This window comes from Coturnix japonica, chromosome 5 (genome assembly GCF_054131305.1).
Source record: "Coturnix japonica strain WE chromosome 5, WE-NBRP24, whole genome shotgun sequence".
NCBI lineage: Eukaryota > Metazoa > Chordata > Aves > Galliformes > Phasianidae > Coturnix > Coturnix japonica.
Genome location: NC_140667.1, coordinates 42,363,477 through 42,375,745, shown reverse-complemented (window position 1 = coordinate 42,375,745; position 12,269 = coordinate 42,363,477). Strand labels below are relative to the sequence as shown.

Genomic DNA, 12,269 nt, shown 5'->3' with positions numbered 1-12,269 from the left:
CTTAATTTTTTTCAGGATGGAAGCAAACACCCAGAGAGAAATAACAGCTCTGAAACTCTGCGAAGGACACCCCAACGTAGTGAAGTTGCATGAAGTTTATCATGACCAGGTATTTTGAAGCTATAATCAGCATTTGCCAAACACATTACTTTGTGTTTTCCAAATGTGTCTAGAAGTTAAGCTTACTATTATTGCATAGACAACTTATTTCCTAGGGCTTTTGTCAAATTTTAAAACAGAAGTTTATAAACATGAGGGAAATCAACTTTTTACACAGATAGTGATAGGACAGTGGGGAATGGTTTTAAAAGTAAGGAAGGGAAATTTAGATGTCAGAGGGAAGCTCTTTTCTTCGTGAGTGGTTAGGCACAGGTTGACCAGGGAGGTTGTGGATGCCCAGTCCCTGGGGGTGTTTAAGGCCAGGTTAGATGGGGGTACTTAATCTAGTGTCTGGTGGCCTTGTCTTTTCCAGAGAGGTTGAATTTGATGGTCCTTGAGGTCCCTTCTATCCCAAGCTGTTCTATGATATGATTCTGTGATTCGGATTGGATCTTAGGAAAAGGTTCTTCACTAAGAGCATGGTCAGGCACTGGAACAGGCTCCCCAGGGAAGTGGTCGTAGCACTGAGCTTGTCAGAATTCAAGAAGTATCTGGACAGTGGTCTGTGACATGTGGTCTGAATTTTGGGTGGTCCTGTGTGGTGCTGGACTCTGATTCCTATCTATTCTTTCCTACTTGGGAACACAATATTCTGAAGACCAGAAATTTTCTGGTCTTGACATTTCTGCAAATTGTCTAAAGAAACTCCAGTTTTTAACTTAATCTGTCACTTTGATCAAATTCTTTATTAGTAATCCAGCCTTAGAGTGTTACTTAGTTATGTTTAGTGAGCCACAGAAAGTTTGCTAGTGAAAATACCCTTATTCTTTCTAACTTTTGGCTGTTCTCAAGGCATAAAGAAAAACTGCAAGGAAGGATATCTGAGAAGTACTACTAGCAATAGAACTAATAGACACATTGTGCTTCTGAGGGAGTCTTGCTGCTTTCTGTACACACAGCCATCCTTCTGCTCCTTAATATGCAAATAATGTGCAATTTCCTTTCCTGTATATTTCTGTGAAATTGATTTTTATTTTTATTTTTTGACCTGTTCCCTTGAACACACTTTTCTTGGCTTTCAAATGTTACATTGGTACTGTATTTCAGGGGAAGGAAGTGCTCGTAGCCATCACAGGCCAACACCAATTGACTTTTGAGAATGCTGATTTCACTTTCTGGTCCCAGTAAAGCTTTCTGAGAAGCATACCATTTGTTCAATTGAAAGACATTTGAATTGCAGTCATTGTGTGCTAATGTGTATATTTCTAATATCCCATCTTTTTCTCTATGGTTTTTAGCTTCACACTTTTCTGGTAATGGAATTACTGAAAGGAGGAGAATTGCTTGAACGTATTCAGAAGAAGCAGCATTTCAGTGAGACAGAAGCCAGTCATATTATGCGCAGACTTGTTTCAGCAGTGAGCCACATGCATGATGTAGGAGTAGTCCATAGAGATCTGAAACCTGAGGTATAGTGACTTCCTTATACATGTTTCAGTATTAAGCTCTTAAATTTTTCTGCAGTTGTTTCTTAATTTTTATAAAATGGTATCCCTTCCACAGGCATTTCTCTGTTATTAGGTAAAAGTAACTGTTGGGAAAGATTTTGAGTGTTGTTAGAAAGAAAAAGTACACTATAACATGTTTGAAAACATTCTTTACCTATTTGGGGAACAGTTTATACTAAGGGTAAGTATACTTGCTGTATGAAGCACTTCATAAGTAGAGCTGGGCTGCTTGCTTACTTTGTGCATTTTCATGTTCATTTAGTTACCTTAATTCACTTGCTGGGGCTTCTTTTGAAAGCAACTGCTACACCCTGATACCATCGTATTCTCCAGTTAAGCACAAAGTGAAATACAGTCTAGCACAGCTGACTAATGGAGATGCGTGATTTGTGTTCAGTGACTTAAGTAGTTTCTGAAGAGGAAAAAATCATATTATTTCATATGTATTTTTAAGGAATTATTGCTCTGAGTATTAACAGTATTGTGCTGCAGCATCTTGCCTTCAAGACAGTTTTGTTTACTATAATGCAGATGACCACTGGTTTTGTTCTGTTTCCCAGAGACAATGTTTGTTCCTTCTAGTGGTTTTTGTTTTGTTTTGTTTGCTTTTAATTTCTCCTAGGGATGGTGTAGTTTCATGTTAGTTTGTCCAGCAAGGACATTATATTGTATTGGTGATTACAGTCAGCATATATCATTAAATAGCTACGACATTTGTATCCGGATTTAAAAATGATCTGTGGTTCCTGCTGTCATTTCACCTTTTTGTAACATGCATTCCAATACTCTACAGATGCATCCCTTTTATAGTAGTTAGAATTCTAAGTGTAAACTTCTAGATGTTGGTATTTAAGTGCTAAACCTATGTTTGAAAGCATCTCTGTACTGAAAAAGCAGTGAAATAAAGAAGAGCTATTGTGAAATTCTAATATATCAGTTAGGAATATGACTTTTGAAAAAGTTTCTGCTTGTACCATCAAGGAAATCAAACAGCTTTTGAAACAAGTCCTTGTTGAAGTAACAAAAAATAGAAATCCATTTTCACTTCCTTTTCTCCCAGTTTTATTCTTATTGCCAACTTGAATCTAAAGGCCTGACTCTGTAAAGCTGGGCTTCTTTCAGCCGTGTTGTAAGTTAAAGCAGTCTTTGGTTCCATATCATATTCAAGAAGAGAAGCCATGAAAGTGCAAGTAATGAAGGGTTAGCAAACAATTTATAGAATGCATTTCCTTTACAGAGTTGAACTTAACCAACCTGTCTCCTTCCTCTCCTTCCTGCTTTTTGTTTTGAGAGTTACTATTTTAGATTCAGGCATGAACTTAGTATGGGATATGCAGTTTTCCCAATATAGATGTGGTTAGTGCACCTTTCTATAAAAAGATATATAGAAAACTCTGATGCTCTAACAACTCCAGTCAGATTTGTTTTGATGTTCAGCTTTGGCATCTGAACTGTTACTAGTAAATCTGCTTTTAAAAAATGGAACTGGTTATGTGTCAATAAAGATGGGGCTTCTTTTTACTAGTGTGGACTGGAAGGTTCTTCTGTTTAAGCAGCAGTAATTAGACCACATATATTGCTTTGCACAATAGAGGGTATGTACTGAATTAAAAAAAATAATAATAATCAGAAATTACAGAAGAATTAATGGAGCATATGTGACCACTTGAAACCTATCAGTAGAGGATTTAGGGATTTTTTTTTTCCCATGAAGTAATCAATAATCTGTGAACTGGGCTCTAAGGATATTAGGAAAAAATATACCAAGACATAACCACAAAATTATAGGAATTGGAAGGGAGCTCTAGAGTTCATTCAGTGCAACCACCTGCCTAAAGCAGTCTCCTTACAGTGAGCTGCAAGTGCTGTTGACTGCAGCTTTGGGGTTTTGGTGAAGTACAGTTTATTTACCTAGTCAATAAAGGAATCTCAACCCAACTTAGGACTGTATCTTTCTTTCTGTACATAAGCAATTTCACTTTCAGCTCAAGAGAGATCTTTATAAACCAATATTGTTAAAATTGAAATTTCCACAGTGCATGTAGCATATATCATCTTTTATCCATGATGAATGCTCTCAGGTTCTCCTTGTTGATTTTCTTGCAGTCTAGGAATTGATTTTTTTTTCTCTCCTCTTATTAATGAGTTTGAAAATAATTATTTCATGTTCAATCATTGATCTTTTGAATTAGAAAAATACTTATGGCTGTAGGCTTTCCTAGCATTGAAGAGATCAAACAGTGAAGGTAACAGCAGAGCTTTGCTCTCCTCTGCTCTCTCAAAAGTTCAAGGAGAAGTAGAAATCAGTAATAATTAATCTCTGCCTCAGCTACTTTTCATAAGCCTCACTCTTGTATATCCCTTGAGAAGTGCACACAGAGAAAAGAATAGATTATCTTAAATCTTCTCCTGAACTGATGACAGCTTGTCTTTCTTCAAAGCTGAAATGCTGTATTCCATATGTAAAGCTGAAATTCTCGGGAACAGCTGAAATCAAGTTTTATTACTTTTGTTTGATGTTCTGTTCTGTAGTAATAAATGTAGAAGAATACCTAGTAGGCTGTTCTGAACAATTTTCTAATTAATGCTAATAATTATATTGTTTGCTTTTCAGAATTTGTTGTTTACAGATGAAACTGATAATTCAGAAATAAAAATAATTGATTTTGGCTTTGCTCGTTTAAAACCACCTGACAATCAGCCTCTGAAGACTCCATGTTTTACTCTGCATTATGCTGCCCCAGAGCTCTTTAATCACAATGGTTATGATGAATCCTGCGATCTCTGGAGTTTGGGAGTCATTCTGGTAAGTGAATGGGTTTTTAATTTATAATTTTATTATACGTATTTACTGTTTAGTAAAATGCAAAGAATTCAGCACAGTTTTGGATTTGTATTGGGTAGATGGTACATTCAAGTAATGCTGCTCAAATAATAGATTCCAAAAACAGTTATTTTCTGGGAGTGGAGATTATTTTTTTTTTTTTTCCTAAGTAGTAAATTTAATTCAGTATTTTTGGGAGTTGAAAAAAACACTCAATACAGTCTGGTTCTTAAAAAGAAACATTCTTGTTAGATTGTACAGGCATCCATATAGTCTTCTGAGAGTTTTGGTTCAGAGTAGGAACCAGCCTGTACTGCAAAATACAGAAAACTGTTTTCAAGAGAAGTAAGCTTGGTACAAATACCATCATGTTTTGACTGAGGTTTCTGTAACTTACAAATACTTTTTCTTATAAGGGCTCAATTGATAGTCTTGTGTGTTTAGCGCTTTCTATAGCTTTGAAAATGTGCTAGTCAGTGTTCTATTTTATACTGCTGGTGATGCTGTAGAAACAGCAGTAACTGCCTATGTATAGTTTTCAATAAATATGTTGTTTGTTAATATTATTTTGTTCTTGTGACAGTATACGATGTTATCAGGACAGGTACCATTTCAGTCTCAAGACAAAAGTTTAACATGTACTAGTGCTTTGGAAATTATGAAAAAAATAAAAAAGGGAGAATTTTCCTTTGAAGGGGAAGCTTGGAAAAATGTTTCTGAAGAGGCCAAAGAGTTAATTCAAGGTAAGTAACCATGAATACTTTGTTTTTCTATTTCCAAAGGTATCATTTATAGCACTATCTGCTACCTGAATGCTGTCTAACCTGACAGAGTAGAATGCACAACTTGAGCTACGAGTTTTGCTCACAGTCGGACATATCAAAATGAGGTTCAGAATTCTACATATGCTGGGCATAGCTTTCTAATGTAGTAAGATGTTAATAGAAGGTTAATGTTTTCATTTCCTGGGGTAGGAAATAACTGAAGAGGTTTTGAAAAGTTGAAAATAATTTTAAAAGAATAAAAATAGTTGTATTTTGGTTATGTGAAAATGCCAGGTTTGTTGGTGAGATACATATTTTAAAAGTAGAGCTTTATCAGAAAATAAATGCATTACTGTCTTTTCCCTTCAACTGTGTCTTTGTACAAGTGTGCCAAGACTGCTGTATTTCTGAGCTGTTCTGTTTGCATTTGCTATGCTTTGTGTTTCCTTTAACCATTTTAGGCATCGAATTAAGGCATTCTAATATGAAGTTGTGAATCTGTGTAGAATCCGGCTTAGGAGGAGTCTTCATGCCAAAAGTGTAGGCATATCCAGATTCAGATTTTAGTGGACTGTGCTGAGAATCTGGGGATTGCTTTCTTGGATTTCATTCTAGACAGGTTTTAAGTGACTGAATCCTGTTATTTTAGAATTCATGTGAAAAGAGATGAGTTATCAAACATGTAACAATTTCTTGGTTTTAATGGTTCTGCTACAGTGAATGATGGCATAACATTGTGTGAGCTTTATTTAGAATAAACATTGGCCTATGTGGGATAAATATTGTCATGACTTAGTTATCAAAGCAATGCGTTGTCTCTTAAAAGAGGGCAAATAGTTCACAAGTGAAGAGAATGTAATATATTTCTATTAGGGCTTCTGACAGTGGATCCAAACAAAAGAATTAAGATGTCCAGTCTGAGATACAACGAATGGCTTCAGGATGGCAGCCAGCTGTCATCTAACCCTCTAATGACTCCTGATAACTTGGGCTCTTCAGGTGCTGCAGTTCATACGTATGTCAAAGCCACTTTTCATGTAAGTTCTAAAATAATCTTTTGTTATGTAGTAAATCATGTAATTTGCTAATCTAGATTTCTGTAGGTTTTCTTCTTAAATAAAAATGTGTTTGTCCTTGTAATTCAGTGATTCCTTATAATTGCTTTTTTTTTCCATCTGCACCAAACGTTTATGAGTAAGTACAGTGAAAATAAAAATGATGAGACAAAAATGAATTTTCACTTTTTTGTATAAATGAGGTTTTTTGGGTTGAGAGGCAACTGCTAATAAAATATCTGTAAAACTATTCTGTTTCTTAGAAAAATATATTGAAAGACCTTCTAGCTTTTGTAGAAGGGAGAAGAAAGTTTCTGCTTAAGTCACTGGAATTCTTATCCTTCTTATAGTTACGAAATCAAGATTATATATGTCTGTACATTATGTATTTGTATTTTAAGTATCATGGATACTTTAAGTAGACTTGCTCATCTACCAATATTTGTTTACTAAATAAGTTTGAATTTCAGCTGTATTGTACAAGCATAGTATTGACTGTCATTATTCCTTTTACAGAAAATGAACTGAAATTGAGCATTTCTGTGCTGAAGTACTTGTATGCACTTATAACTAAGCAGAGAAAAAGAAAAGTTACTTTGAGATGTCTCAATAATGCAAAATAATTTGAGCTGAAGGAAAAGAGTTTTATTTACTTAAAAGAGTTTTATTTAACTAATTGTACTTCCTGAAAATGTAATCTTAATGTAGTTAAAGTCTCAAAACTAGTCTCTGAACTTAGAAGAACAGGAAGGGGAAAATGCCAGTTAATATATCACATATAACTCAAATACGGATAATGACTAATTGTCCTTTAAGTATATGTAAAGGCTATGAAAATTGCTGGTATAACTAAAATAATAATTGTTTTATTAGCCATAAAATGTCTTCAGTATCTTAAAAACATTAGAACTACCTTTTGTTTTAAAACAGGCCTTTAACAAGTACAAAAGGGAAGGATTTTGCCTCCAGAATGTTGACAAGGCACCTCTTGCAAAGAGAAGGAAAATGAAAAAAACGAGTACAAGCACAGAGACGCGTAGCAGCTCCAGTGAAAGTTCACATTCTTCTTCCTCTCATTCTCATGGTAAAACTACACCAACAAAGACACTGCAACCAACAAACCCTACAGACAGCAATAACCCAGAAACTATCTTCCAGTTCTCTGACTGAAAAGCAGAGAATATTTTGTCTTGAAGATCTGTGTGGTTATAAACTGAGCAGTACCTTTGTCTTCTCCCACCCTTCCTCCCTGTGGCTTACAGGCTACAGAAATATGTCCGCCGCTTTAATAATGTATTTCAGTCATACCTTTTTAGCTTCATATTTCAGTACATTTCTTTTTAGCATTAAGTTTGGTATCACTGGATATGGTATAATACTATATGACAACCAACATTGTATTCACTTGGGATAAATTACTAGTCTGCAGTCAGGCTCCTCATAGTAAGGAGCTATTCTGCCCTTGGTACAGCTTGGAGGAAAGCTGTTTCTCAGCATCAGAATCTTCCTCCCAGTTTCTTCTCCACTGTTAAAAGAAAGGAAAGCTCTGTAAAACATAGAACTCTTGAATCTTCTGCTTATGTCCAGCTATGCGAAAAATCTCATAGCATTTGATTCTTCCTGTACCTAAGGAATGATTGGTACAATCCACCAAAGAAGTGAAGTACTCAAAGGCCTCTTAAATTTGTGATGACATTCTATGACATTTATTTGAATTTTGAGAACAGAATGAAGTGTTGTGCAACTCTTAGGTTGCTTTAAAAAGTTGTTCCATATCTCTTGTTTTAAACAATTGAGAATATGTCTAAGATTTTTTTTATTTATTTAATTTTTTAGAAAACATCTGGAGTAAAAGATGTCTGATAAGGTGACATGTCAAATACTGTGATACAGTAATCTTTGTTTCTACTTTTTGAAGTTAATAACTTTTAAAGTGTTTTACAGATTCTAAAACATGATATTACAGAAAGCGAAATTTCATATTGAATGTTTGAAAAATGGTCACGCGTTAAAATGTCTATTCCAAGAGTTAACTATAATTTATATTTTCTTTTTATATTTACACAAATACTTTAAAATACTGAGATTTTTTTAAAGATGCAAAAACTTCGGTTTCAGCATTTGTTATTATAGGGTCCATACAAATATATACCAAGTTATTTGAATTTTGCATTGTGCAAATACATCAGTGTAATAGTGACTGTAAAATATTAGAATATATGTTTTCTTCTTTGCACTTTATAACATCAAAATGAGATGTTTTATAATAAAGTGCACTCAGATTTCTCTTCCTACAAGGTGCTGAGCACTGTTTTATTGGATCGAGTGACCTGAAATCCGCATTATGTGGTGGCTGTGGTCATTGTGAAGGAGAATTCTGTACTTTGCAGGTGTGAATCCCTGTATATTATCCGCTGTTTCCATTCCTTACTTAAAACTGCAAAACTCTTTCTATCCCGCTTTTACATTGTATATAACAAATACTAGACCTGGGCACCTTGTGTGTAGTGTAGATGTTAACAACTTATGCACTGGGAATACTAAAGGGAAATTATATTGAACACTGTGCTTCACAACTTGTTCACTGTGGTGTTCTACAGTGAAGTATTTCCTACTGTGATAGTATAGTATGTACATAACTGTTTGGAATCATAAATGTGACTTACAGAAACATCAGCATAAACTTTTAAATCAGCATATTTTATAAATTTATGGAGAGCTCTTTTATTGCTCGTATTCTCCATGTCTAGAGACAACTCCAGTTTTGCAAATGCTTAGATGTGTAAGTTTCCACTAAAGTTAGATTGAATCATTGTGTAAAGTTAATTAAATCCTAAATTTCTGTGATGGTAGAATAATTGACAGGAGGAATTTGTTAACAGATTGTTCTACTCTAAAGTAAATTAATACGAACCCTATGCAAAAAGAAAAAAAAAGAAAAGAAAAAAGATATAGGAATTGTTTATATCAGTGGTTTTATTTATAGAATTGCATCAGATATCAGTATTGACAAATACAATACATCCATGTTTACAGGGATTGTGTGTATCAAAACAAGGCTTTGAAGCCCAACATGTTTGTTCTGTGTTTCTTTGATATTAATAATGGCATTCTGAGGTTTTGGAATTGCTCATGTGAAATAGTTTACTACTTTCTTGATGTGAATGTCAACAGTAATTGCAGCATTAATTTCAGGTTGATGTGAATATTGAGATTTGCACTGTTTATGTAGAGGTAGTATATTTAAAGATCAGTATATGTGCTAATAACACAACCGATTTTAAGTGGCTGATGTTAAAATATTGAAAAATAATTGTCAATGTAATATATTCAGGTTTGCTTTCTGAATGCTCTTTTTGGAAGTGATCTCAATAGTGAAAATGGCTCATTTGTAAAAGAATACTTTCCCTCTCCCCAATAAACTTGCTGTAAATACGAAAACAACAATCCACAATTAATACTTATTGTGTAGTCAGTACAAGTAAATTGAGGGAGGGAGAGAAGGTTGTTCTTAAATTTTATACCTTGAGGATTTCTTGGAATTTATTGTCTTCATAGTGAGAAAAACAAAAACGCAATTTTGGGTTTGATTTCTTTCAAGCGTAGCAAAGAATCTCTTAGATGCCAAATAGCTCTGGAATATTGTGACCCTTGTGTAATAACTTTTTCAAAGTTGGAAGCATCGTACATTTGTTTTTCTCTCGGGAAATTTAAGCTGATGCCTGACAAACTGATGAAACGAGAAAAAGAAGATTCATACAAGAAACTGTATGTTGCAGATGATGGCTGTGTTGTCTGGTGCTGGGTTTTTTTTTTCCCCCACACAGGTTTTGAGAGATTGAGTCTAAAATGATTAGAGTAGGTCACTTGCATCAAATACAACTTTTACTCAATAATATTTCTCTTTCTTCTTTGTGCTCTAACAGTAGTTATTTAATAAAAGATTAAAAACAGGATGTTTTTTGGTCTGGGTAAGTAGTCCTAGCTGTTGATTCGCTTTTGCTTTTAACCAGTTACCTGGGATAGCTGAAATATTATCACCTCTGACTTTCTACTGCCTCTGGGTAACAGATCTTTTGTATTGGATGCTAAGCTGCTTGGGTTTATAGATAGGCATCTTTACATAAACAAATTCTGTTTACACTGAATAAAACTGGATTTGCAATCTAGGCAGCTCAAGAGTGGGTTCACTTTTTGTTCAGATGCAGGAGGCTATTTACTCATGGCAGAAAGATGTTCTTTTCTTCAGCTTAATCTCTTGCTCAGCCTGGCACTCCAGGTATGATAAACATGGACCAGATTTTTAATATTCATACCAGTATTTCAAATCTGAGGTATACAAGCTAAGCTTGATTATTACTTCAAATACTTTTTATTGCCGTCTTAAAGAGGTGTTAGACTGTAAACTGTTTATACTCGAATTTCATTTAAGGTGCTGCTATGTGTCAAAAAACCTTAATGTCTAGTAATGATCTTTCTTTACTATTATCAGATTTGACACATTCAGCAATGTTGTGAGATTTCTTTGAAAGATCAAATTTCTTATCAGTAAAGATGTTTATATTAATCTTAAATGTACTAGCTACTATGTTGGTAAAGCTATTTCTCTGTAGTATTTCTTGAAATGCAGATATTAATGGGAAAGGTGTTAGAGGAATACAAACAAGGTAATATTTTTACTGTTCCTCTGACATGGTGAAGTTTCTACCCTTTTTATAAGGAAAAGCAAATGAAATGTTTGTTTCTTAGTAGAATGATCTGTGCATCTGGCATTTGTATTGTTTTCTGCTACAGAAAATATCTTCATTAAAATACTATATTGACAGTTTTGAGAGAGAGCATAAAAATACAGTATTGCATCAGAATGATTTGAAACTTGTGAGTTGGCAATTGCTGATGTATGTATCCTCTCTGCCCTTTTCCGTGGCTGCTTTTTGGAACAAAATAACAATACCTGCACAGCCATGATCCCTGGTGCTCATCCAGGAGCAGAATGCTGTCTTGTTAAGAAAAATAAAAGGAAATAATCACATGATTCTCTTATATGTTTTATTAGTTCTGATGACGTGTTGTAGAAGTCTCTTACGTTTTCAGTATGCGCATGTATTATGTATGTGTGTGTAGATTCATGCTGTATTGCACAAGTCTAGGCCTCCATTGAAAGTAATAGGCCTTTTGTTTTAAGAGAACCTTTACATAACTTTACTTACTGTGTGAATTCTTGACTCATACAGATTCAGAGGAGCAGACAAGGGGACTTCTGCAGAAGAGGAAGAAGGTTAAGGGAAATTAATAATGAGAAGCTTCAGGTGACATGATTTTTGTTATTCACTCGATGTAATTCCAGGTATTTTTATAACAAATCTTGCTGTTTTCATTCTTTTTCCCCATGTACAACAGTCTTTCACTGTGCTGAATTTTACATTGCAGAGCATTGCATTCCTTTCCTTTGGGATGCTTTTGCTGTAGAAGCGTCTTGATCTTTGTTTACCTGTCAGAAGTACTTTTGAGTGAGCTCCTTTGATCCACAGGGCACTGGAGTCTGTAAAAGATGACAGTGGAGAGCTATTGGCTAACTCTCGCCCACTCTCTGTCATTTTTATCTATCACTTTTTCAGTACATAGTGGGAGTTCAGAGCACCTGCATAGGAAGGAAGGTCTAGAAATCAGGATGATTCCAGTACTGTGTACTAGGGCAGGAAGTAGTGATGCTCTTAATTTCTTAAACCAGTGGGAGCAGTCTTGTCTGATGTGGGTGGACGCAACAAGAGCAGAGAAATGTAAGCCACCTGGAATTATATGAATTTGAATAAAACAGCCTCCTGTCCCCCCTAGGGCTGTTTCTGATCCTTTTGGCTCCCAGCTCTGATCTTCTCCTGGTTCAGGTGTTATCACCTCTCAGCCAGCCTGTGTTCTATCAACTTAGCTGAGACATCTTGGTGAACACTGATAATAAAAGGGATTGATTGATTTTGAAGTAGGAATGAAACACTGCAAAACTTAATATATTACATCAATT

At 34.8% G+C, this 12,269-nt stretch overlaps 1 protein-coding gene across 6 annotated transcripts in view; it reads left to right on the top strand.

Moving 5' to 3' along the window:
* RPS6KA5 (ribosomal protein S6 kinase A5) overlaps window positions 1-10,206 on the top strand; it is a 57,964-nt gene extending 47,758 nt beyond the window's left edge. For 4 of the 6 annotated variants that reach the window (XM_015865277.3, XM_085549353.1, XM_085549352.1 and 1 more), the window contains 6 exons: window positions 16-109; window positions 1,398-1,568; window positions 4,222-4,413; window positions 5,015-5,174; window positions 6,069-6,232; window positions 7,181-10,206. In XM_015865277.3, the coding sequence (XP_015720763.1) occupies window positions 16-109; window positions 1,398-1,568; window positions 4,222-4,413; window positions 5,015-5,174; window positions 6,069-6,232; window positions 7,181-7,420 (1,021 nt within the window). In that variant the 3' untranslated portion in view covers window positions 7,421-10,206. Of the gene's footprint in view, window positions 1-15; window positions 110-1,397; window positions 1,569-4,221; window positions 4,414-5,014; window positions 5,175-6,068; window positions 6,233-7,180 lie in introns of those variants that run through there. The other 2 variants (XR_014946768.1, XM_085549354.1) reach the window with 2 other exon arrangements.
* The last annotated feature ends 2,063 nt before the right edge of the window (window positions 10,207-12,269 follow it).